At 37.2% G+C, this 27,574-nt stretch overlaps 1 protein-coding gene across 1 annotated transcript in view; it reads right to left on the bottom strand.

The window, feature by feature from the left end:
- The window catches only part of TMTC2 (transmembrane O-mannosyltransferase targeting cadherins 2), a 117,913-nt gene extending 90,542 nt beyond the window's left edge, over positions 1–27,371 (bottom strand). Inside the window, exon 1 of the mRNA XM_072401217.1 lies at positions 26,969–27,371. Within this exon, the coding sequence (XP_072257318.1) occupies positions 26,969–27,051 (83 nt within the window). The 5' untranslated portion in view covers positions 27,052–27,371. The remainder of the gene's footprint in view (positions 1–26,968) is intronic.
- Positions 27,372–27,574: the final 203 nt, after the last annotated feature.

Here is a 27,574-nt window from a genome sequence, read left to right as displayed (position 1 = left end):
CATTCTTTAGTCTTGGATGTTGGTTAGCTGTTCAAGTCTCATATTGCAGTATCTCCTTGTATTGTGCTACTTTATAAAAAGTCTAGGATTGGATAAAAAAAATAAATAAAAAATCTTCAGTCAGCTAAAGTATAGGTTACAGTAAAGAATTACAGACTGTCAATACACATTGTACATATATAATATTCTGAACTGCTCTGTGTTAGCCTTCACTATATATTACCACTAGGGATTTATTCAGAACTAATGGCACTACAAAGCACGACAGTCCACATAAAGCGGCCATGTTTTGTGGCGAGGCACAAATGTGAATGGGCCTGGTATTAGTAGTGGAAAATGCCTACAGAAAGGCCTAAAGATAATACAGGTCAGCGTGGGTCATAGCTGGGGAACAGTCCTGTAAATTAAGAAGCATTTACCGGGTATTAGGAGTCAGTGTTGCAAAAACAGACCAACAAACTTCAAAGTCCTGCTTGGGAACATACCTCCACGCCTTGTACTTTGTTGATATTTTCAAAAGCAAAAGAATCATACAAGATTTGTCTACATCAGAAAACCAACCTAAACTAGAAGCCATACTTTGATGCACTGGCTGATTACTGACATTTGTTCACCAATGCTTTAAAATCCATACAATGTAAAACTATAGTGACCATATTTAGCAAATTTATAGCCATCTTACCATAACTACAGCAAACATACAATTAGAAAATGTAAGGGCATTTATTTAGAAAATACCAACACTGTATGCAGGTTGAAGCAATATAATGAAAGTCTATGAACCCTTAATGGTAAAATGTTAATTACAGGTCTTTGTGAGCACAGACAGCAGGTGCTGCACTAGGTGTCTGCAACTGTGAAAAACTTCACTTGTCAAGGCGGTCAGTGGGAGATTAAGCTCAGCTCCCTGTACAAATAGATGAATGCACAGAATGTCTGCCTCTTCTCAATATTCCATCATGATGACTCACTGCCTAATCCCTGAAGACACTCACACACAAACTACACAGGACACCAGCATCTGTTACACATTTCCACAGACTGGGGGAAAATGTTAAAACCACCATGCACTTGTCAGTTAATGATGGCTGTAAAAAGGAGCTTGTGGAGATAAACTTTATGGGAAGCCTAAAGAGAAAATATAATAGTTTACGTCATTTTTTTTTCATTCATCATTTTTAAAGTGATGTTTTAGATTTGTTTCCTATTCATGTATATAGGTATTTTATAAATACAACTGTAATACAAGATGCACTTTACATCTTTTCTGGGGACAAAATACTAGCTTTATTGTTTTTTTTTTGTCCCCCTAAAAATATTATTGGCAACAAGTGCAATTTTACCAGGTAGGCCAGTAAAATACTGGCCAAATGGCAACCTTTTGTACAGCAGGAGCTGCTTGTCTTCCGACTGTCTCCAATTAAAACCCCATAGCACCCCATCTGAACAGACAGATAGCAAGCAAAGGTGAGAAGGAAAAAAGTTACTTGGACTTATTGAGCAAATCAGCTAGAAATAGATAGTTGGGAAGTATAAAGAAAAAAGGCCGTAAACTCCATTTGCTAGCTAGAAATAATTATTTATTTTTCACATGATTAAAGAGCATGACAATATTTGTTGAAAAATAATTTCTTAGTGCAAAATATACAAAAAAAATCTATTGAATTCCCTTAAAGTTCTGTTCATTTGGAACAGGGAAAGACAAGTGGCTCAGAGTCATGATTCATTAGTTATTATTTTCACGCCCTTCAGAACTATGTGCTAGCAATATACAAACTGCTTACAAGTTGGAAGTAAACCATTTCAGCATATGAAACATTAATAGTGGAAAGCTAAAGTACTAAGAATATAGAAAGAAAAAGTGTTCTCTCATTTAACTTCACCAGGGGAACTGAACATTTCACTGAACTCTTATCTGTGCTGATCTCAGTCGTACACAGAGAACATGTTTTTCCCAGTGCATTTTAATTAAGTTTTACAACAGACTTATTTTCAATTTTCTTGGATTTACCCAGCTGAGTATGCTGTCCTTTGAGAAACAGCAATACCATTTAAGTCGGTTTTAGGCATTTTCCCATATACTTACCATGGAGTTAAATTACTTTAATTCTTTGCTAGACTATTAAAGGAAGTAAGACTTACTAGAAATGCACAATCTATGTATTTATTCATAAACACACACATACTATATAGACACACATGAATTTTAAATAATTTAAAATGAATAATATTACAGAAGCCAAATGAATGAGTCATCAGGGCAGTGAATATCCTTACCAGACTGCTCAGTCCAGGGTTTCAATAACACAGTGTTGGCTGGGAAGGAAATATTGCTGTTATCTTTTGTTGACCCAAATTGTTCCAGGTATTATTTGTCATAAATACAGTTTAAATGAGCATTAGCAATATATACTGTTAATATTATATTATATAAATTAGTGTACCCCTACTATTTAATCTAATATGTAATTATGCAAACAACTGGATATGGGAATTGTTCCATATAAATATGGTTTGTAAGAAATTGGTGAGTTGGCATTATGTAAAGCAATGTTCCTTTTATTGTTTAGACGAATTTTTAATAATGGAATATGACCACTCAAAGCTTAAATCTATTATGTTAACCACTAATTATGAATTGCTAAATTATCCAAACAAATGATCCTTTCATCCTAAAAGTTTACTTTTGCCTTGATTTCATTTTTTTGTCACTGAGAGGATATGGGAGAAGCTGATCCAGATCCTACCCACATGCTTTTCTGCGGTGATAAAATTATTTTGTATAACAGCGAGTGGTTACATGCTGCTATCGTCAATCAATTGCAAATATCACTTTGCAAAGAGATGTGACCACCAAGAAACTACAGAAATTATAGTTGGCATGGTTAAAAAACAAAAAACTGTACATTTGCTTTGTCAAGTCAAAAGCTATTACAGAATGTTACTCTTATGCTTATTCAGCATTATTCACTATTGCAGTACCGGTATGTAATTGGCCTGCCTAAAGATTGTTTTTGTGTGTTGTCAAATGAAATCCAGGCGGTTACAATGTAGATAAGATCGAGTACAATAAACAATAAGATACTAAATGCCGAATTTTAAGTATATAACATTTATGAACACTATATTACTAACCTGGTGTCTGAGAGTATAACCCAACAACTGAAAGCCTACAACTTATTGACACTCAAAAGCCCAACAGAAAACTACAGGCAAAAGATGATCGATGAAAAAAACTAAATGTAGTTTGTGGGAATACCAAATCAGGCACATTTACTGTTAAAATGCAGCAAACCACAATGAACATAACCAATAAATATCATTCATAGTTAATGCTCATTTTCGGGATTGGCCATTTTTGCCAGATTGTTAGACATTACAGAATGCTTTATATGTGGATGTATCAACTGCAAATACTTTATTATAGTACAAACATATTTTTTATTTATATTAGAGTACATTTTTTTTAATTTCAGATGTAGGTATGTTTCTTTCTGCACCAAAACAATGCCCAGATGTACTATTCTCTTTAAACTGCAGAAAAACATTTTAAGTTAACTGTCTTCTTCGGTCTTTTCTGATTTATCAATTAAAGTAGCACACCCCTTTGTGGGTGGGAAGTTAAAGACCCCCCCCCCCCCAAGACTTTAAGAAGATTACTTTAAAAGGCCCAGTAAAGAGCCATTTTCTTGCATTCCAAGCTGTTTCTATTTACTTTCCTGCTAGCCCCTTTACACACCGAATACATGTAGAAAAAGCTCTGTGAGCTCCAGGTTTGTCTAGTTGAAGCTCGCACAGGACTGGGGAGCCTCACCCCACCTCTGGATTAAGGGAAAAAAACCAAAGCTCTGCCAACTTTGAAAACCATATCTGAGGTTTTTTATTTACCTTCAGGTGGCATATGGAAATTATAAAAGAATGGTCTATTGAATAAACTTGCTACTTTGTCCTCAACAGGAAAACCATTTACTCAGAATGTAACTAAGGACATGTTGTTTATATCAGATTTTACAGAAGCTTATTTCCTAATGAACAAGAGTAAAGTGAAGTACAAAGATCTTATTCCAAAAAAGAAGCAATATTTCTACCTTCATATAGATCAATATTATAGATGATATGTCTACTTTTATCAGGCTGAGTGAAACATAACATTTCCAACTTCATAAAGAAACAGATGACCGAATGGAAATAAATGCCACAGTGAACAGTTTTCACACGGCCATGCCAAATGCTGACTCGGAAGAAACTCTGTTCACTTGTTCCAGTCTCACATTTTTGAAGGCACAAAAGTGATGATGCCTGATAAATAAGTTTGAGCTGGCTGCAGTTCATCAAACAGCTTGGTAATTATTGAGCAAGATAATGAGCAACTCAGAGAGCAGTGTAGCATGCTCGGAGAAGCAATGTTATTACCTTGTGCCTCGTCGTTAATCTGTTGGTACAGTCTAAGTTAATGGCAGTGACACATCTAAGCCCAGATGGAGCACCATGCCATTTCAAACATTTAAAATCCAGTTTATTTACCTAAAAAAAACACCGTCCTCTAACTTGGGGGAAAAAAATTGGTGGCAATCCAGGTAAGCTGCTTGGAAAATTTGAGGACTGGTTAGTCTTAGGACTGTTTAGAATACACTTAAATACTTTTGCGGCTTGATCAATTTTTTTTTTTACTAACACACATGTTGAAATTTGCATTCTTGGCTAAACTATTGTTTACAGTACTGGATATGTTCAAAGTAAGTAAAAGGTAAAAATGTACAGAGAAAAAACAACAGAGGTCATTAGGTTAATAATGGTAATACATGATCTGGTGTTTTGCTTCCAGGTTATGCAATTTTTCTACCAGTACCTAGTGAATAATGTTCTCATCTGGTCTTGAGGCAAGAACAACTAGAATCCATACACTGGATTGTTTTAAAATATCAATCAGTGTCCATAAAGCATGCTAAAAGCAAGTTAAGAAAATGACTACATAGGTAAAAAAAAATTAATAACTAAGAGAATATTTAAGTACATTTGTCAGTATGTATTCCCACTGGAAAGATTTCCTCGGGTACACATAGTCCACAGGGTTTCATACCAGATAGGGACTGTAGGTTTGTTCTTAAGTTGAATTTGTATGTAAGTTGGAACAGGTACATTACTTTAAAAATGCAATTAGGACAGATGTTTGTCTCAACATATTATAAGACAGCATGGTGTCACTGTTTAAAATCCTCAATCTGAGTTAATCACAAAGCAAAAAAAATCTTTATGGAGCCCAGACATTCATTAACTTCTGATGCAAGCTGTGCTTTAATATGAAAAAATGAAACAACTGCAAAGTTTGTCTTGGTCATTAAAGAGTTACAAGAGGCTGTAGAAAGAGCTCACCCCCCTAAGATCACCCACAACCTGAGCTGTGTTTAGCAAAAGTTCTGTTCTGCAAGTCACGCAAACTCACGCAAACCGCCCCTCCAAGTCTCCATCCTGCACACAGCAAGCAGGGAAGCCCCATTCGTATCTAGGAGGCATCCATATGTAGGACGTCCTCAACTCTGGGACTACCTGTGCTTCTTATCCTGAAGACACAACAGGAAAGGAGTGGAAATTTCTCCAAAACAAGGAAAAGTGCCCCCAGGGACAGCTGTCACTCCTGAAACATTATTCTTCAGTTTCTGTTCTGCTGATAACTGAAATTGTCTGAATTTTCTATTACATTCTTGTGACTGTCGTGTAAGAAAAGAAAGGAATGCCACTGATCTACTTCTGAAAATGCTAACTGACTATAATGCTGACCCGAGATTTTAAACATAGCACATTTCTCATAAAAGAAAGCATTGTGTCTCCTCTAGATGGAGAAAGAGGGGGAGGGGATGGCTGTCCCAACACTCAATTATAAGGCCAGCAATCAGCCTCTGAAGACAATTCTGTGAAGAGCAGGAACAAACTCTAGAGATTTCTTCATATACAGAATGCACATTTTCTACCAATGAAAGCATCAACTAATGAACCTCTGACCTTGGACTAAACACACAAGTGATCACACCTCCAATAACAAAAATACAGGAACAGCCATTGATGGATTTTTGTAATTTGTAGATCGCAGGATATCAGATTATTCATATAAGTGCTTTATTGCTTAGTTACTGACCAATACATATAATGCAGTCACAGTACTGACCCTGCTCGTTTGGTGTCAGCAATTACCATACTACGGAGGCCACTAGAGCAGAATGAATGCCAAAAAACCAAACACATTCATTTAAAAAAAGCTGATGCCATATTTTTCTAATGACAGGTTCATTTAGGCCATCTCACCACAGACTTGTGTCTCCACATTTTAATCCTTGGGGAGCACTAACAGAACACTTTGCAGCTCTCGCCATATACCCACAAGTGAAATACTTAGTCTTCTTGTAGCCCTGGGCAAAACAGATGTGCACAACAATTAAACAGCCTGAGTTTACATTTACATGGGGTGCATAACTACAACATGGATTTCATCATGTTCAAGGACACTGGTCCATGCAGGCTGCACAAGGAGACATGAGGATGTCATGACCCATACTTTGTCATTTCTACTAAATATTCAAATGTATATACATGCAAGAACGTCTGAAAGCATTGGTGGTACTCGGCAGAAGGTAAATGCTTTCTATAGGTACATGAGTTTTTACGAGTGGTCAACACATTTAACCCATTGGTAATGTCAAAATCAGATCAGTTTCTTTGCTGAAGTATATAGGACCTATAAGAAGAATGCATCTGTTCCCATCCAGCCTAGCATGTTCCTTGTTAGGTTTGTCACACCAGTTGTAGCCTGGTCACCATTAGATAAAGGACCTATGCAGTCCAACTAGACATTCAATTTGCAGTATATGTATCCAACCAGGCAGGCCTTTATAGAACACAGAAATCTGTACAGACCCAGAAATTTTAATGCATATATCTTAATATGACCATCACAATTAAAACGTGTCAGAGAGTGTATTATGCCAGCAAATATCAAATATGGAAATAGACAGGATTGATTGCTTTTGTGTTCATCGGAAACTGAACCCTTCCATTTCTGGGATCCTGGGTTAACTACATGGGCGCCACCTGCACTGAATGTTCTGCCTATGGCACAGGAGTCAAATTTGGCATCAGAGCAGGGTTTGGCTGCGTCACAGACATGCCATGATTGTCTGAGGCAAAGGGAGGTAAAGGCATGCTGACCCGGGGCACTCATGGAAATGGCTGGTATGGAGAATGGACATCTATATCGGAGAGCAACCAGTTGATATATTACAGATATGTGCCCTGATCCACAAACATTTACTGTACAATGCAAACAAGTTGAGTTTTTGCTTTACTGTCCATAAAATGATGAAGGGTACACAACCGTGTTTTACTGGCAGGATCAGATCATATTTGTGGGACTTTGCAAAGGGGTAAGAGAATAAATGCAGGTTCAGATGATGGCCAAAGTTTTACTTTAATAGATATACAAATGTAAAAAGGCAAAGTATTCCCTTTACGTTCATAGATACAGTTTTCCACCTGCTACAAGCATATGTGTTTTTGCCCCTCTAGGTATGCATAGTATCCAGCTTGTAGCTACAGCAGACGTCCATACCGTGTTTCCCCGATGATAAGGCATCCCCATCAAATAAGCCACCCCGATTTTTGCTCAAACAATTAAAATAAAGCACCCCCCGCAAATAAGACATCCTCCGATACCTGATACTGTGTGCCTCCTCCATGCTGGCTGCAGTGCAGAGTTAAACTGAAAGTAACTTCAAAGGACAAGCAAGCTGCTGATCCCTGCCCTACCAGAGTCTGTTACCCGGCCGTAGAAGCCAGAAAAAAGTGAGTCAGTGGTCAGAAAGGGGACAATCAATGGCACATGAGTGATCAGAAGGGGACAATCAATGGCACAGAGTGATCAGAAGGGGACAATCAATGGCACATGAGTGATCAGAAAGGGGACAATCAATGGCACAGGGTGATCAGAAAGGGACAATCAATGGCACATGAGTGATTTTCAACAATAAATGTGTACTGTAGTCTTCTTCATGGAAAAATAGGACATCCCCCTGAAAATAAGACCTAGGGCATATTTTGGCATTTCAAAAAATATAAGACAGTGCCTTATAATCGGGGAAACGGTAGGACAAAGTGTATTCTGGTCTGTAATGGCGGCTACAATGTTGTCTGTTTTACAAGAGTCAGTTACATTTGCCCTAGATCTCAATAAACCTTTTAGGTGAATAACAGTGCAGGGCAGTAAACCACCTCAGGTAAATGTAACAGAATGCCTGAACAAGTTCTTAATCTCAATTATGCAAGGAAGTATAGGGCAGATGAAAAAGTTATAGTCATGGCAGCATTTATTTTCCACTCTAGGTATACAGGAAGACCTGCAAATATAGCCCCAAATGACATACTAATAATACAGCATTGGTTTGTAAGTAAAATGAATTTTAACAAGTTTTGCCATGCTAACAATATCTTCAATGCATAGCAGTCAATCTTTTTTATTTATGAGAACAGGTAACATTAAGTAAAGGGACCTGTTTTCATGCCACAGTTCAACTGAAAAGCCTTGCCTGGAGAATGGATAAGCACTACAAGCACATTGCTCATTAAGTTTAAAAACATTTCTTCCATTTGTGTTATAGTTCTGGCAGCACACTTGAAGTGTCTATTCTACTGCGGTGCTTCGTGATTGGTTAGGCATGGTCCCCAGTCCATGCATCAGGCTAAAGGAATCACTGATAATGCAGTGCTGCCAGGCTATTGAGGATACAGCTGACAAAACCAATCACGGTGGAGGAGTGAAACATCTCACATCCTTACAGACCTATATTTGCACGCACACGTATATCTTAAATTGTTTATTATTCACAAAAGCTGAGCATTTGTATGAACAGACTGCAATATAAAAACCGCAACAAAGCAAACAGTTAAGATCAAATGAAACAGATGGGGTTTGCTTGTAAATTGTTTGGAAACACGGAGAATTGTAAAATGAAAGTCTGGTTATCTTGCACTGCATTAAACAGAAGCTATAAATGCAAGCATTGCAAATGTTTTATATTATTAGTTCGCAGCTATAAACCATTAATGAGAGATTTTCCAGAAATTTCGAGAATTATAATGGTAATGTATCTTGTTATCATTTGATGGAGGCTTCATTTAATAGTTTTGGGCAGACATCAATTTCCAAAAGTCAAGTAACATATTTAAGGGAAAGCATTTAAAAGAGAAAAATAATTAATATTGGTTTATAATCTTTTTTTGAAAGTTTAGAAAAATAATGCACCAATATTTGAGATTTTTATTTTACCTTTGTTTTATTACAAAATTGCAATAAACATGCATTACAAGGAGCAATTTCTTGCTTCAGTGAATGATGTGCATGCTTATCTATTTTGATGGGCCATTCAGTTGTGTGTGCAATCCAAGATCTTGCATTAGGTTCGTAGTTAAAGTTAAAGGCCAAGAGACAAACCAGTCCTTACCACAAAGCACAGCCAGGATGTTTGCTGGACTTTTCTCGATTGGAGTTAGGCTCTATATTCAAATCACATCCCTGACTCTGGTCTGCACCTGGACAAAAATGAGCAAAACAACAATGAAGAGCTCATCCATCTGACCACTCCTAGGCTAATGTTCCTCGTCAGATCATCAAGACCTAATTGGCTCCCCATAATAATATTTTCCCCCAGGTTCAATTATGCGGATGATGATTACACAAGGCTAAGGGCCACACACAATCACTAACTGTATTTAGAAATAAGCCATAATGGTCTCCTTTTCAAGGATTCATGGTACCATTCTCCAATTTGCAGGACCTTTACAGTACTATAATATAACCGTTGTTCTGAAACTAATGTTACGCACAAAAGTCAAACGTTAAACTACAATTCAGATCAACACTCCAATTTCAACTGGCGGCCTACCTGACAGTATAGAAAACAACCCCATAAGACGTTGTGAATTAAAAAAAGAAGGGAATGGAAGTACAATACAACACAGAAAAAGATTACTGCTTGGTGGACAAGAACAGTTCCAGACAAGAACGATATTGCCTGTGTTACTGACCTATGATAGAATTTGCTCTTCATTTCCAGAGTAAAATATAACTAAAGGTGTAGAAATTCAAATATCCTCCCTGATGAAGATGTAGATGTCATCATCCTATGCCTCGTGCCAATATGTGCATGGTATCAGCCATCATACCCTAAAAAAAAGTTTTGCATAAAATATATTTGTAGTACAAGCCCGGAGTAATGGCAGTCTTCTATATTTACTCTGCATGATGCGGCTATATTGAAGAACTCCACATGCAGTTTGCAGATATTTATAAATTTGTTCACAGCTAATGTTGAGAGATAAATCTGTTATTTACTCTAGTCATAACAGTATACCATATTCTGTTTGTATCCATTCTCCCCCCAAATCAGCAGCTGCTTATCTCCAGCATACCTGACTGGCCATGATAACGGCTCAGCTTGCATGCACTAGCCATCATAAATTCTGCACTATTTTACACTACTCCCAAAGGTCTAATTTTGCCAAGAACATAAATAACAGATGGTACCAGTAAATTCATTTTTAAATAAAAGTTGGCCCGCTTTAAAGAACAGCAAACCACAAGGTTTATAAAAGGAAACAAGTACCTGTCAGTTGATTCAGACTAGAAAATGGAAAAGAAAACGGAGGAGGCTGTCAAAGACTTTCAAAGTACTAAAGCCAGATGAACACCATGACGGCCAGAAGGCTAATGTTTTCTGAAGACGATGTCTGCAGTTGTAGCCTAGTTGATCAGCTGCCTTACTGATCCGCTGGCACAAAGTTTCATTGACATGTGGTATCCCAAGGATACTTCAACTTGGAGTGTAAGCAAGAAAGAGAATCAGCAGCTCAGGGAGGTTAGCAATAGCAGACATTTCTAATATGACAAGATTTTGAGTCAGGGTTCCTTATTATTTTTCCGATAGGTTTTTTTCATTTTTACACTTTTCAGACCTGTAGTTGATTGTAGCATTCTGCCACCATGGTCCCAACCATTCCTATAACATTAAATTGGGGTGCTTGGGGACCATTTTGTCCACCATGCTGCTACAGATCACGATGCAGTTCCTTGGAACAAAAGGTCTCTTTTGGTTGTGGAGTTGCTTTTCCTTCTTTGGAGGAAAAACCAAACCAAAGTCACAATTTTGTGCAAACATGCTTTCCTGAGATGTGGAACCCTTAACCGCCTTAAAATTAAATCCTTAAAAGTAAGATTCAGTGTTCTCCCCTGCCCCTTTTAGCCGGGCGGACCACCCACCTACAACCCACTCAGCTAAAAAAAAAAAAATTTGGGGGAGAATACTGTACTTACAGCTGGAATATTGTCATATTTTATAACAAAAATTTTAAAAGCAACTTCTGAAATATCAAGGTTGATCACAATGCTTGCATCTTTTGGATCAGACTGTAGCACTCTGTATAAGCTTTTAGCATGGCTTCTCATCTTAAACTGCATGAGCACTGGTTGAGTTTACTAATTTAAAAATAAATATTGTGGAAGATAGAAACTATGAACTCCATAGTGCAGGTAAGCAAGTGTTTCCAGCTAAAATAATGGACATTTTATTAGAGAATACAAAAAAAATCAAACATTCTGTATTAAACATGTTGAGTTTTTTTAGTTTTTGGTAACTTTTTAGATTACTATTCCTGCTATATAGAAAGTGTTGCTCTAGTCAAAGTTTACACATTTCTTTCTTTCCTCTGACATGTTGTAAAACGTATGGTAAACCTGTTCCATTAGTGTTTCATATTCAATATTGAGTTGGCTGAATACATTTTCCAATATCAAGAAAATTCAATCATTACACCCTTGAAGCTTCTGAACATATTTCTACAAATGGCAAACTGCCCAAACTATGCTGGTACGATGTAGGCAGAATTGGAAAGAGCATCTACAAGCACGTATTTACAATATGTCTACAGGTGGCATTTTAAAAAGACGTGGATACCAGGGAAAACTGCTATATGCATACAGCATTACCTTGGGCAATGACAGATTGTCTGCTACAAGAATAAACATTATAGTAAATGTGCCAGAAATCTCAAGAACTGCAGCTGAAGCCTTGATTTTCTACATTAACACCTGATATTACAGTCACAGTTTTGCATTTGTCTACCCATTTAGAGGCGTGAATTACTGTAAGTAAAGGAATTAGAGCACACTATTACAGTGGTATTTCAGAACTTACACATTTATGATAGGCTATGCATGATTTTACAAACACTAAAGTGTACATGTGTCCAAAGCTTTGGCATGAATTATCTCTAAAACATCCTACACCTATTCTTTTTACAAACACATATTTGTGGCTTTATCACTTTACATTACACTTCTCCCAGGCAACACTACAACACAAAAAAAGACAGCCCTGTTTGTATATTGACCTTTGCAATAGTAGACTGCTATAACTTTTTATGGTCAATACATTAAATTATTACTTAAAGAATGGAGCAATAAGGAGTTTTGTTGTGATTACGTATTAGGCAGATGCATAACTGTCAGGGAGGCCAACAGTTTCTTTTTTTCAATATTCAGTGCAACATTGTGGCCCAAGTATCAATGTCTTTTTTTCCCCAAATCCAAATCATGTAAGAAGGGAAACCTAATCTGGTTAAAATATGTACCTCCATGGGATCACACAGAAGGCCCAGAGTCAAAATGTTTCTCTATTTTTTAACTTTGTATTGCATTGGTAAGGTTAGAATTTTAGCTTTTCATATTAGCCTGTGATACTACAAATGTTTTTGTTTTTTCTACTTTCTATCCCAGCGATAGGTGACAAAATGAAAGAAGGTAAAGGGTATCCTTGTGTGAATCTATGCAGGGGCAAAAAAAATCAGCATGAAAATAATTTTACAATGTAACACTAGAAGTTGCCAATGGTTTGCTTAAATAGTATAAGTATTGTAATAACATAACACTTGTCTTTACCCACACATTAACAATCACTTAACAGACTAAAACCAGAAAACTCTCCATTGATCATTTTGAAAAAACTTCAAATTTTGAATGTGGACTTTTGCCACACAGGATGCCGAGCATGGCAATTAAGGTAACACAATGTGGGACCATAATCTGAAAGGGGGAATCTAGAACACTGCATTTACTTAACTGTGCATCAGGAGCAATTAATAAAATAAAGCCAGCAACAGCAGGCATCCGGCACTACCAAAATATGTGCTCTACAACATTTTAATTAAAATGAAGTTACAATAATTAGTACAATTAAACAGTTTATTACCAAAAAGGAAATAATATTGCTTCATTTCATCTTAAGGTCTTTGATACAATCAAGTCTTTCTGTATGGCATTGTATTAACATGAAAATTATTAGTTAAGGAGGTTTCATGGAGATGAAAGATAGCAAGCAAGAAATTAATGCTTGAAAGGACAAATCATTTACAAAGTAAAAAGTTAAAATCGCATGTATGCGATTTTGTTTTTGTTTCATGCACATATATACAAGTTCATCCATGATAGTGATATTCCAAGAATAAAAAAACATTTGATTTTTAAAAGGAATTATTGTTTCTATCCATATGTCTAGTAATAACTACTTTGCAAATCATGACCCCAAATAAAAGGAGAATAACAATGAATACAAGAGATATTTTAATTATGTTAAATTTTGAAAAATTTATAAAATACCTGGCGATCATTGGTGGAGTTTCCTCTTGGGATCCACCTCCAAGGTCTAGCAGACTAAAAGACCTTAGAGGACCCTGCAGTCACATCACAGAATAATTCAAAAACAAACTGTTCTGCAGAGACGAGCATGAAGTTGTGCTAACAGTGGTTACTCTGGACAGCTTATTTTTAATGTGTGTCAGACACAATCTACATGCAACAGTATGTTCCTGATAGAGAGTTGAAATGCTACATTAATATAATTTTCAATGTAGACAATTTAGAAGAAAATAAAGGAATCTAATGTTAGCCTTGTTCCAAAAACACTAGTTGCATGGCTGTGCCTGGCATTAATACTTTCGAGTCAGAGATAAACACGTGGAGCAAAAGTATCAGAATTTTTTTTCTATGCTTACGTATTCTGGATTATAAATTGTTCTAGCAGTAGGTAGGCGCTTATTTTCTGAAAGAGTTTGGAAGATGCCAACTAATTAATTGAACCATGACAAGTGTTCTTTAAATTCTAAACGGTGCATCTCCAACATTCTCTCTAGGTTTCACAATGGAGAGGCAGGGCAGCTAGTTTAAGTAAAACACTAATAAAAGACTACTAGATAAGGGACTACTCACACCAGACAGAACTAATGCATGAGATATTACAGACGTAATGCAGACCATTACAAGGACCAATATGCCTGACCTAGTCACATTCCTTTTACAGATCTGTCATGGAGGCAGAGTGCTTCATTGTATAGGACTTACGTTACTTTTCATGAAAGACCTGAGCAAATGATCATGTCACAAAGCAAACAACAACAAATACAAATCCTAGGATACTCAAAACAGAACTACCCTATTTTTAGGAGTTTTCTACCCTCAGCTAAAATTTGGTCCAGTTAGGATTGGTCCAAGCAGTGGTCAGTCACTTTGTAGCACCCCATCTCCAATTTCAATCAACCACTCAAAGTAACAAGATTTCCAAGGCAGATGCTGCACAACACCACAAAGAAGCAGTACAAGCACTCAACCACTCAAACACTGAACACTGTTCAAAATCAAGTAATTTATTTCTAAAACACTTTTCATCCTAGAAATATTTCTTGATGTAAAAGTTTTGCCTCCCAGAACCTCCTAAACTAAGAAAGAAAAAACAAAAGACTATACAAAGGTATTCAAAGTCAAGGTGGACAAAAACAAAGCAAAAAATCTAATTAGAAAATCTACATTTCTTTGCCATAATAGTACATCAACACAAACCTGGGAGAAGACAAGAAATGCACCTTATACATTTAACATGCAGACAGATAATGAAATGTAGCGGTCTACATAAATTTAGAAGCAGATGGCAGTTGCACTTTTCCCAAGTGCATGACGGCTCTTTCTTCGGCTTTGTATATGTGGGTCACTTGCTTGATTAGATCTCAAGTGGCATACCAAAGGGACTTCTAATACAAACCTATCCTAGTTCAGAAGCTCGCCCTGCTGTTAATTCATGCATCAAGTTCATTATTGTTTAGGGAAATTGAATGCCTAGTTGCTCACCACACAGTCTAAAGAAAGCAGCATATCCTTTGTGTTCTATAACTGCACAAACATGAAAAGGTTCCTATTTCCCCCAAAAAACTAAACACATACTGTACTTTTATTGTATACAGAATGAGTTTACGATCTGACTGCTGTTCTGAAATAAATAGTACAAAACAGCAGCGCTGCATTGCAGTACAGAACATGTGCCAGTGGCCTCCAATAAAAAAAATCCCATTAAAAGTGTTTATTTACTTTCATTAGTTTTCGAACAACACAGGCCAGTTGGAATTCACCTTAAGCAGCCAACCAAGACAAATAGCAGAGATCCCTTCCAGGCCTCATCAGCCCTACAATCTGCTTTTTGAAAATGGGCACATAACAATGTGTTAATTAAACTAATTCATTTTCCTAATCATCTGCTTTCTCCATGTAAATTCCATCAGATGTCAAAAAAGTAAAACATTTAAAACATTCTTAAAAAGGAAAAAAAAAGCTTTATGCTTTCTACACTATTATTTCATGAAAGTGCCATATACTACGATATAGTTAATATTCATGGAATGGCTGCCAACAGGTATGCACAAGATAAAATGTGATTGAGTAAGATCCAAAGGAATGTGACCGATATTGTTCTTGGGTAGACTGCCGTTATAATTCTTGCTGAACATTTGGAAAGGAAAAATCTATTGTTTGAGATAACTTTGGTACCTATAACTATAGACCTGTTGTCATCAAAGGAACAGAAGGACAGAACTGCCCCTGAGGACCACCAAACTTTGAACTTTGCTTACTGTACCACAGCAACAAGGTCCCAAATGCCTGTAAGTAATGTAGATTTCAGCTTACAAGCCTTCTGTGGTATACACAGATTAATGTTCCAATGGGCTGGTGGTCCTCAAAGAAGTTTGCCAGCCAATTGCAACAGGCTTGCCAAAAAGGGGGAGAGACTTTATTCTCACCCATGTCTACATTGGCCAAGCCTAGTCTCATATAAAAGTAAGATCATTTCTAATACATGTTATAACACAAAGTATTTACCTAATTTTCCATGCTCAAATAAAAGAAATGAATAGAAGAAATTAAATGGTGTGTGTATATACAGGTAGTCCCTGTGGGTTTGTTCTTAGGTTGAATTTGTATGTAAGTCGGAACTGGTACATTATTTTAAAAAATGGAATTAGGACAGATGTTTGTCTCAACATAATATTAGGCAGTGTGGTGTATCACTAAGCAAAAAAAAATGTATGGAGCCTAGACATTCATTAATTTCTGTGCTTTGATATGCAAAAAGATGTTGCAGAACAGAAAAAGACTTCTTCTGCAAGTCATGCGAGCCACCCTCCTCCTCATCAAGCCTCTCTCCTGCACATAAATCCGTATGTCCCTAACTCGGGGACTACCTTTACACTGTATGTACAGTATGATTTGTGTAGGGGAGTTGGGTATTCAACCTTTTACAATAAAAATACCTCTAATAGAATGTGGTCTAACTTTCTAAGAGATTGACTGTACTATAAATCCCAGCCAATCTTTCTGGTATATACATGTAGAGTGAAACATCACTTCCTATTGATTTAGTAGTCATGTAATGTGAAGGGAGTATGACAGTCTACACTATTAGGAAAACTGCTCTCTAAACGTAGTTTTAGGAATCAATACCCATTGACACTTCATCAGCTTCACCATGTTATAATTACAGATAAATGTATACAGTGGTGAAAAATAAAAGCAAACACACACACACATATATATACTATATAAAGAAAATAATGCACATGTACATGTGAATATGCATGCGTTACATAATTCCTAAGAAGCTTCCGTATTAACAGCTAATGATTGTTAGCATATAAAAAGCTGAATACACTTTAATTATCCGAAGCACAATTTGCCTTTGTTCTGGATATACAATCAGCGCTTTAGAAAGTCAGATTCACAGCCTTATTTTTTTTTTGATTTCTTATTGACCTATAATTCACTTTTAAAATAGGATTAGCCTCTAAATGCCTTCATTCCCTAATGAACCTACAACAGTTAAACTTGTTTTTATAGTTTTTATATTCTTTAATCAATGCATTCTGTGATCAATGGAAATCTCACCAGGGTGTATAGTGAAAGTCCTTCTGCATCCTTAGGCTGGTGCTTAGGCTTTTCAAATGAATGCACAATAAAAGACTAAAGAAAAAAAGAAAAATACATACATATTTAATGGAATTTTTCATGCAGAGACCTGGGGTTCTTTCAACCTAAATCGATAGAACAATGTGTTTTATCTTGGAAAGTAAGACAGAGAAAGGTTGAGTGAGGAACCACGAGTACAGAAGGTATGGTTTATAATCAGTGAAAAACAGGTGAAATTTGATTTTATGAATCTTCTGTTTGTTTTTTCCAATCCTTGACAAAATATGATCAACAGTTTAATCCAGTAAACTGTAAACTAATTTTTATAGTTATCTTAACCCTTTCTTGACTCATTTTCTGATTTGTGAGCAATTTACAAACAGTCAAATGATGCATTTATAATGTCAAATAATTGGAATTGATGTGTTACATTATGCTATATTTTTACAGACTGAAGCACTATCTTATGCAGTTTTTTTGAAAGCAGAAGCAATGTTTGTTTATCAAAAAGTCCTGACTGCACCTCTTCTTTTTTCTGTACACTGAGCTGTATGTGAGCAGGTGAACAGTCTCAGCAATGCTTTATGCGGAGACAAAATAGTTCCCATGTGCTAAAGTTAAGTTATTCCAACTTGGCCATTTCAGATGGCAGAAGGCTCCAAACCCAGAAGACTGGGCAAAGATAAAAGCAGCAGCTACAAGGGACATTATGGCTGACGCTGTACTGTGCATTTAAGCTATGCAAATGTGCACATTATGGCAACCCCCTGGGGAGTTTACATCCGCTTTCAGGGACTCATGCAGTATTTCAGGGATTCCAGTGGTCTTTTTAGGATTCCATGTGGTATTCAATTATTACTGCAAAACATAGGAAATGGAAACCAGCTGCAATATAATTAGCATTTGTTTTTTACTGTGAACCACATTGATTATTTGTGTGTGTGTGTATATATATATGTGTGTGTATATATATATATATATATATATATATATATATATATATGTAATATACATAAAAAATTGGATGCAGTTCGGTGTGACTATTGTCCACAAATGCCTCAAGGTCAACAGTCCTGAGCACCAATAGTAATGGTGTACAATGAAAACCTTCGAAGATCACCATCAAAGCTTCCCACCATTAAACTGGATTTATGTGTACCATAATTCTTCAAGTCGATTGATGTGACGCAATAGGGGTTTTATTTTGAGAAAAAAAAATGTATATATTCCCTCTTACTATTTTCTATGATCTCCAACATAATTTACCACCAGTTCAAAGCTGGTGGCTATATAATGAACACATTACTTATATTACCTCATTGGTTATGCTTTGTGAAGTTGCACTTTTCAGATATTTATCTCACAAGTCAGTTATTTACCTTACAAGCTGATTCTGTAAGTTACACATGTGTTAACAGATTTGTGATTTCAATAAATATTCAATAAAACAGTCTGTTAGGAGTTCAAGTAAAATATCTCATGTGTTATTGCCTCACAAGGTTGCCACCTTTTCTGGATAAAAAAATGGGTGTTAAAGTGCAAATCTTGGAAATAATTGGTAACAAGTTTAAATGTTACCAACCTCTAAAATACCAACCTGGCGGCAACCATATTACTTTGTAGTCCAAGCCCATAGTCTGTAAATGCCACATGCTTCTGGGTGTAAAACAATGATAAGGGGAGCACATGCATAAAAATAAAAAAACTTAACACAATAATTAAAATACTTGGATCATTCGGATCCTGGCTACATTACGGACTGATTCACTATGCACAACAAAATTTCCATATTTTTTTGGCTTCAAACTTGTTTCAGGTCAGTAGGACCAAGATCAAACTGCAAGTCCTGAAGTCCACATAATTAAAGCCAAAGAGCAGTTTATATCTTTGCTTTAAAAAGTATATGTTTACCAAAATCTCTTTTGGATACAAAATTTCTTCAGAAAAGCAAATTTTTTTGAGCCACACGCAACGTCCAGGAGTAAGCTATTGGGAGTACAAAGCACATAAAGGGAAAAAAATGAATGGGATTGGTAAAGTGTAGTCTAATTTCATTATAAACCTGCTGATGAATAAAGTGTGTTACAGTGAAAACATTTTGCATCTCGTGGAGGGGGAGGTTCTTCTTTGACCAACAGGTCTCTATTCACTGGTCTGGCAGCCCATTTGCTAAAACTTTGTTTAACACCTGATGCCAATTCCACTAAATCTCTTTAGGATGTTGAATAGCTAGCCTTCTATCTGAACTCTTGGTTCCACCTGTTGATGCCTAGTTATTGAAGGACATAATAGTGATATATTGGTAGTCCCTGAGATAAGGGCATCAGACATACGGACGACTCCTAGATAAGAATGGGTCTTTCCTGCTCCCTTGTGTGCAGAACAGAGGCTTGAAATCGGGAGGGGGGGGGTTTGCAGAAAAAATCTTTTTGCTACACACAGCTGAGACTGAGCTCTTCTGCAAGCTCTTGTAACTCTTTAATAACCAAAACAAACTCTGCAGTTGTTTCTTTTTGCATATCAAAGCACAACTTGCTCCAGGAGTTAATGAATGTCTAGGCTCATTAAAGTTTTTTTGTTTGTTTGTGATTAACTCACAGTGAGGATTTTATATAGTAACTGACACCATTCTGCCTAATAATATGTTAAGACAAACATCTGTCCTAATTGCATTTATTAAATAATGTACCTGTTCCGACTTACATACAAATTCAACTTAGGAACAAACCTACAGTCCCTATCCCGTATCCTGTAAACCTCTATAGGTTTTTGGAGAAACTACAGTGCCCAGTGAGGGTCACACTCCTCCACACACCCAGAAGCAAGGATAAGGTTCAGTACCAGGAGCTTTTCTATTAACTGGAACAGGTTTGTAAAATGGTGAGGTTTTAGCCATCCAACAGCTTTTGGTAAGCAAATCTTGGGTACAACAGCAATCCAACAATAGCCATGGGGAACAACAGCAACACTGCACTGCATGTTAAATGTAAAGGTGCAACTGGGCCACAAGTGGCAACTGAGCATATATTGAGGCTAACACTAAATTTTTTAAAGGGAAATAAGAATTCAATGAACATAGGTCATATTATAGGACCATGGTACATTAAAATCAGAAACTCTGAAAACTTTATAGAAAACAGATTAAATAAATGTGGAATATGTTGCTTCTAGGGTGTGTAAACCATGCAATTCATTAGCATGCTGTGCTTGTATAAATGGTAGTACATGTTACAAAAATGTTTATCTTGGCTTATTTGGAGCATTTAACCTTTTGAATATATTTCTGTAATAAACAGACATTATTTCATATTATATATTTACTTTGAGCTGTTCGGAAACTTTTTCTATTAAACACAACCCTAATAAAAAAATTAAAAAAAAGTCTGGAATAGTTCCTTAATAAAACCTGTTGTGAAAACAGGTGTGGGCTAATGCTGCATTTATATTAATTTATTACACTCAAAATTTAATGTACACATTCAGATTATGAACAAGAACCTTTCCATAGAGAAAACAGCTCAGAATTTTCTCAATAAGAAAATGTGGAAAAAATGTTTTAAAGGGCTTTTCTTAGGAGGATTGTCACCGCCACACTTTATTTACTAATATGGCTAAAAGGTTTTATAGAGCCAGTTAAAATGTAGATGTTGTTGTTTTCCCTTTTTAAAATACAATGCAAAGACATACAAAAGAGAGAATAAATAAAGCTCATCCAAAAAATTAAATACAATTATTCTGGGAATCGCCCATGTAGAGCAACTGGACAGGTCTGCTTTCATACCGACCCCCTACAGTGGCTTATACTTACTTTTTCTTCATTTACAAAAGGCACAGAAAAGTACACTGCATGGCCAAAACGTTTTGTTGGGCAACCCTTAAGCAGCATACACACGTGCAGCAATAGTCTTCGGAAAGGATCTTTCACAATCCTTTCCAACGACTATTATTGCATGATGCATGAACGAGTGTTGTACATACGGCACCGTTCTGCTCTAGGGGGGAGAGTGACAGAGCAGCTCCCTGCTGCGCACCCTCCCCCTTCACTTGCATTACGATCGTTCGTCCTTCATCGTCCGTGGATCCGCCAGGATGTTCCTTCGGACGATGGACAACTGGCACTGTACGCACACCAGATTCTCGCCCGATACTGGCCCTGAGCCGATTATCAGGCAAGAACCGTTGGAAGTGTGTACGTAGCTTTAGCTTTGATTACAGCACACATTGTCATATTATTGTTTGGACAAGAACTTGTACTGGTGATGAGAGTTGGACCATTGCATAAGAGAGTTGGACTGTTGCATAACGTCTTCTCCAGCACATCCCACTGATTCTAAATGCAAATCTATATGCGAAAAAAATGACTCATACTACCTGACCCACTATCAAAAACCAATGAATCACTGAATGTTTCTATACCATTAGGGAAGAAAAAAAAACAAAAAAAAATAAAAAAAAAATTGTCATTTGACATATTCAGGAAGTCAGCTGACATTTTTGGGTACATTGTTAAACCTAAACCTGACCAACTGAAGCAACTCCTGATCATAATGTTGCCCCACAGGTTTTGCGAGTTATTTTTTGGCCAGGCAGCGAATCTGGTACTTATGGAACCAAAGGCATGTGACTCGCTCTTCTCCTTCATGCCAGCACTGGTGGCAACTGGCTGCTAAACAATGTCACTGTCAATGAGGACGACAGAGGAGAGAGTTCTCAGTCCAGTGAGAGCTGACTTGACCTTAAACCATGATGTCTAGGAGGTAATGCAAGGATAAGCAGCTGCAGATGCCAAAACAGCATATTCTTTAGTAGTACATACAATTTAAAGCCAAACAATATTTGTTTTAGCACAATAGAGTTAGTCCCAGGAAGAAACAAGGATGTGGACAACAATAAAAGCCTAAAAAATATGAGCATCCCAAAAATTTCATTAAGTGCCTTGCATAATGACCATAATGGCATACAGTAAGTCTCCAAAATTAATATTTCACTAAAATATAAGAATAAAGGAGAAATTTCAGTTTTTTGATCAGATGAATAAAAGAATATATTTGCTCTAAATTCTAGTACTTCATTTAGAGTCACCAGTAATTACACTTGAACACAATAAAAGACATTCAAAATAGGCAACTGTGTCTCCAAGAGCTAATATTAGTTCTCACAACAGCACCAAAGTCTTTCTCTGAAGTATGATTGTGAGAAGTCCCCACTATACCTGTACCAGTATGTAATTAATATAAAGCATAGTTCAGCAGTCCTTTTCATCTCTGAAAGATAAACTCTTGGTGATTTTAGTAGCTACCTTCCATGTAGCTCTAGCCCCAGGGAGCCAACACTTTTTTGGCTCGCGAGCTACTTTTAAAACGACCAAGTCAAAATGATTCACCAACAATAAAAACTTGGACTTAACTCCTGTGTGCAGTAGAGTTTATTTTGAAAGGCATGGCTCCGTGATCTACTCGTGTTGCCTTTGCGATCTACCGGTAGATCAGTATCCACCTGTTGGGCCCCCCTGCTCTGGCCCATTCAGGTAGATCTGCTTGTAGCAAGCTCCTACCAAATTGTGCATATAGTTTTAGCCTAAACGTATTTAGGACAACTTGTTACTAATTATGCATAATTATTTATAAATGTTTCAGGTAAAAGGCCAGAGTTATTGTGAGTAATATATCTTCTACGTATGTGCCCCTAAATAAGAATTCAGCACAGCACAGGAAAAGTATAGCACTTTGGCCAGAGCAAAGCACAGCGAGAATATCATTATTGTGTCTAGCTGCTCAACAGAAGGAATGGTAGGAAAGGAAATTGTTATTTTCTGCTCTCTCCTACAGAGTCACAATTTTCTCAGAACAGCTCAATGTCATCAGTCACCTTGTGTACTTGGGAGATTATCAGCAGCTACAGATAGTTATTAGTTAACTCTACTTTCCAGCATGAAACAACTACACAGGGGCTTACAGAGTGGTCTGCTACTCCCTTCATTCCAAGAACTTGAATGAGGATTCTAAGGGCACCAATTTAGAATTAGAGATATTCCAAAATCCCCAGACTCCCCTCAACAGTACAAGTCTTCAGTGATAACAGGGGTCACAAACTGATGAAATTCAGAGATTTTTCTCTGTGATCTGCAGCATAATTTACTGCAACATTCCAATTGCTGCTGCACTATTCTACAGTACCTGACTTTAATGAAAGCAGCATGTGGTATGCTATTGCACTTTATTGGAGGCCAGATAAGCTGCTCAAAAACATCTGCAATTTTCACAAGAGAACACATGATAATAGGGCCACACTCAATCCAGAGTTTGTAGGGCTCTTCAATTGCCATGTATTATTACAAATTACCAGAGTCTGCAAAATTCACTTGTGGATAGATCAGAGGTGATGAATTTAAAAGAATTGACAGTCCCTTTATTTTATTCTTTATGCTGACCATATTTTTTGTGTCTCATTTATGAGCAACCTAACCACTAAAAGATCCATCAATCACCTAATACTATAGGACGACATTATTATTATTATTGATGTATATGACAGTGATATTTATTTGCAGCACAGTAGGGTGAGAATAAAATGTATTAATAAGTACTGCAGTGGTTTCATTTTTTTTTGGATAGTGGTCTTATTTCTAATATTTTATCCCTGCTATTCATGAATACAAAAGTAACAAATCTCTATTAGGGGAAAGAAGTCAAACTACAGAACAGTGTGGGAGCAGTAGAAGGATTCCAATAGGTCCTTTTCCATATAATAATGTATTTCACCTAACCGCATATTCATATTACTGCTGGTATATGAAAATAAACAAGAAACACAAGTTAGGGTACACAATTATATGCATAGACTCATACAATGCTGGATGCAGTGCACATTGAACTGCATCTAATATTTATGGTAACCATATGCTTGGAAGACATTAATGCAGTCCCGAACAAGCAGTGTGTGCAAACAGATCCAAATGTGTGCGTGATGCTCTGCATTTCCAGCAGCATGAAGGCATACTATAATATATATTTAGCCAACACTTTTCTGGCATCCAGCTGAGAAGCTGCTGTTACAAAGTCATGAAATATAAAGAAAATGACTCGTCTAAACTGTGACTACCAAGACGGTCATCTCAGTAGCTGTCCTGCTCTACTATGCTGCTGAAAATGCTGAATTTGGTCAGAACCATGCAAAGCAGTCCAGCTTATGGCTGAAACACATAGAAGGAATTGTATTGCAATACAAATTTGGGATTCAGCTGCAGTGATTTCCCAATGAGGGCAGAATACAAAATCTCTGGCTCTCTCGTGCAGTGCTGGTAATTTTGTGTATTGGTTAACACTTTTACTCCGTACTCTAGGGTATCACCTTATGTCAGGTCAAAAGGCCCTAGTAAAAGCATCATTTAATGTGTCTGGTGCCGCATCCAGAAAAATTGATAAAATCTTGTTGGATTACATTTCACTGAAGACTGCCCATTAGTATATGTGAGGTTGCAGAAGCTCTTTATCTTTTTACAGCCTTCAAGGAGAAGTGAAATCCTATAAAACAGCTCCAACTGGTGAAAAGAAACAAAAAAAGTAACCTGCTCACATCAACAGTATTTATGGCAGTAATAATCCTATCTCTTTCATTGTCACATAAGAAACATAATACACATTAACTTTTTCATACTGATAGACTCTAAGTTGTTAAACTTACGTAGTTTATACTAAAGTAATGTTCTTCTTTTATATCAACTTGTATGGGTGCTTTTACTTTAAATCACCATCTACCAATACACAGAGCAAACTTTAATCATTAACAGTTGGGAAAGCAATGACAACTTACACCATAAATCAGCACACTGTATTTGTGATAATAATACTGTTAAATTGCTTTTTAATTGTAACACAGGAAAAAAAGTTCTTTTAAAACAAACATACATACATAATATTCAACATATATCTGCCTCATGCATTAGAACACTCTGTCCCTTAGAGGGCACTTAAAACACATTAAATCTGAATTAATTTCCTTCTTTTGGAATGGGACAGAATGAAAAGATGCTATTAATCAAGTTGACCTCCACAATAATTGCTGGTAAAGTTATTTTAATACATTTCATAGCAGCAAATGGGTTAAATTGTGTAATATAATAAATTGGGTGAATGATCTTCCAACAAAAAAGATGTTTTTATTAAGTTTTGTATTGTTGATAAACAATAAATCATATTTTACAATAACACAATAATATTATGTTTAAGCAGACACAAACATAAAAAGCAAAATTTAAACCACAGCAAACAATCCAAATAAACTTGTTATCATTTGCCTGCTCTAAACTGACTGATGGCAAAATCTGATTGGTTGCCATATGTTGTACATCATTACTAAAGTGGAGGAGACAAATGATATTAGTTTGGAAGAAGATTAACACATGGAATGTAACTACGGAGAAATAAATTGTCCTGCAATGACTTATAAATGTGGCGCATTAACCTTATTAGAGATAAGAAACTGCTAAACATGACTTTATATATGACAGCGGTTGTATAGCCTCACATCCAGATATAGAAGATTGACTATGTGACAAGAGGACTTTAACACCAGATAGCAGAAGGAACTTTGAAGCTTTTTCCATACTTCCCTGCGCTGTGCAGGATTTCTGAGTTTTCCCTAGTTATTATCCCAATAAGTAACATTAAGCTATTCAATTCCAAATGCAAACACCTTCTTAAGTCGCATCCTCAGGAATTCTCCTTTTCTATCGGTCACAAAAAGCTGCAGTTAGCAGCTCACACAAACCCAGGGGGATCCATTCACTCTGCACAGTACAGAGAGGCTGCTGAAAGCTGTCAGACTAAATCTATGCTCACTTTTTGGATGGTTTAATTTCAATGGAGCATGAAACTCCACAGGATGGTTAATAGGCTTAGCCAGGCGTGCTGTTCTCCCTAATATATTTTAATTATGCATCAGTCTTAATTGTAATCAGATTAAAATCCTCAAAAAAGGAAGCACACAAATTGGGGCTTTCCCTGATGAATACTTGGAACTTATAAGTCAGCTTCAAAACAGGACCACTAAGTAAACTTCGCTACAATAAAAAATGTAACCATTAAATAGAAAAGTTCACCAGTGCCTGATAAAAGTAGATAGGACAGGAATCCTGATATTGGAGGGGATCCTAAAGTGAGATAAGTACAGGGCTGCCATTGCTGGATTCCTTATGGAATTGTTGGGTGAATTCTTTACTTTTCCCCAGATCCAGCACGCTGTATTTACGTGGATATGCTAAAAAAATGTCCAACATTACAGAACAGGTCCATCTGAATGGGACAAGCAATAGGTGCTGACATATGCATGATCCTCATATGTAATTCATGGCAGCCCCCATCTTTTCTCATGACATGGCCACTTTAAGGTGATTTGCTGCGTATTATGTTGGTGCTATATAAATCCTGTTTAATCATAATAATTGTCATTTGATAAGGAGGGAGTGGTGACAATTATAAGGGTGGACTTTAACTTTAATGAAAGTTCCTGATTGTTAGTGGCCCCCTATACCCCTGTGGTTATGCCTCTTGCCATGTGTATGCAGCAGATGGGCACTGATGCCCCCTGAAGTTGCTGGTGAAGCATGCACAGGTCCCATGAACACAAAGTTTGCCATGCCCCTACCTGTCATCGTAGCAGAAATCAGCGTCCAGGGTGTTGATGTACAGGACAAGCCCCAGGGCACTGCTTAGTAACTCAGCGATCATGTCTCCAGCCAGGGCTCGGCTCCTGCTCTACCCCCCGCGTCCTTTGTCTGCTCCAGAGGGGGCGGCCAGGGATCAGAGCCCACACTCCATGCCTGCGGATGGAAGACAGCTGCCCGCTGCTCCTGCAGCTTCCTAACCCATGGCAGGGGCTAAGTGCTGCAGAGGATCAGCTCTTCCTATTGTGCTGTGACAGGAGTAGTGAGGGGGATGATGGGGGTGCTGAGGATGATGAGGGTGCACGTCTCGCCGCTCTGCCTCTCTCCTCCTATTACAGGCAACGGAGTGTCAGCCCGGCCAGCAGCATCCACGGAGCAGCCGCGTGGGGCTCGCTGCCTCTCCGCTGCGCATGCTCCAATCACCTCCTCTCCCTGCCCAGCCACGCCCCCTATTCTTCTCCTCTGCCCCTCCCTCCGCTCAGCTGTCACAGCGCGATTAACTTCTGCTGCCGGTCCAACAAGGGGTTAAACCCAATGCTAACACGCCATTGGAATAGATAGAGACGTTGTTCCTAGAATTTCTCTAT

The sequence above is a fragment of the Pyxicephalus adspersus genome, chromosome 2 (assembly GCF_032062135.1).
Source record: "Pyxicephalus adspersus chromosome 2, UCB_Pads_2.0, whole genome shotgun sequence".
Lineage (NCBI taxonomy): Eukaryota > Metazoa > Chordata > Amphibia > Anura > Pyxicephalidae > Pyxicephalus > Pyxicephalus adspersus.
Note: the sequence above shows the minus strand (reverse complement) of the source record. Positions and strands in the feature narration are given on the sequence as shown.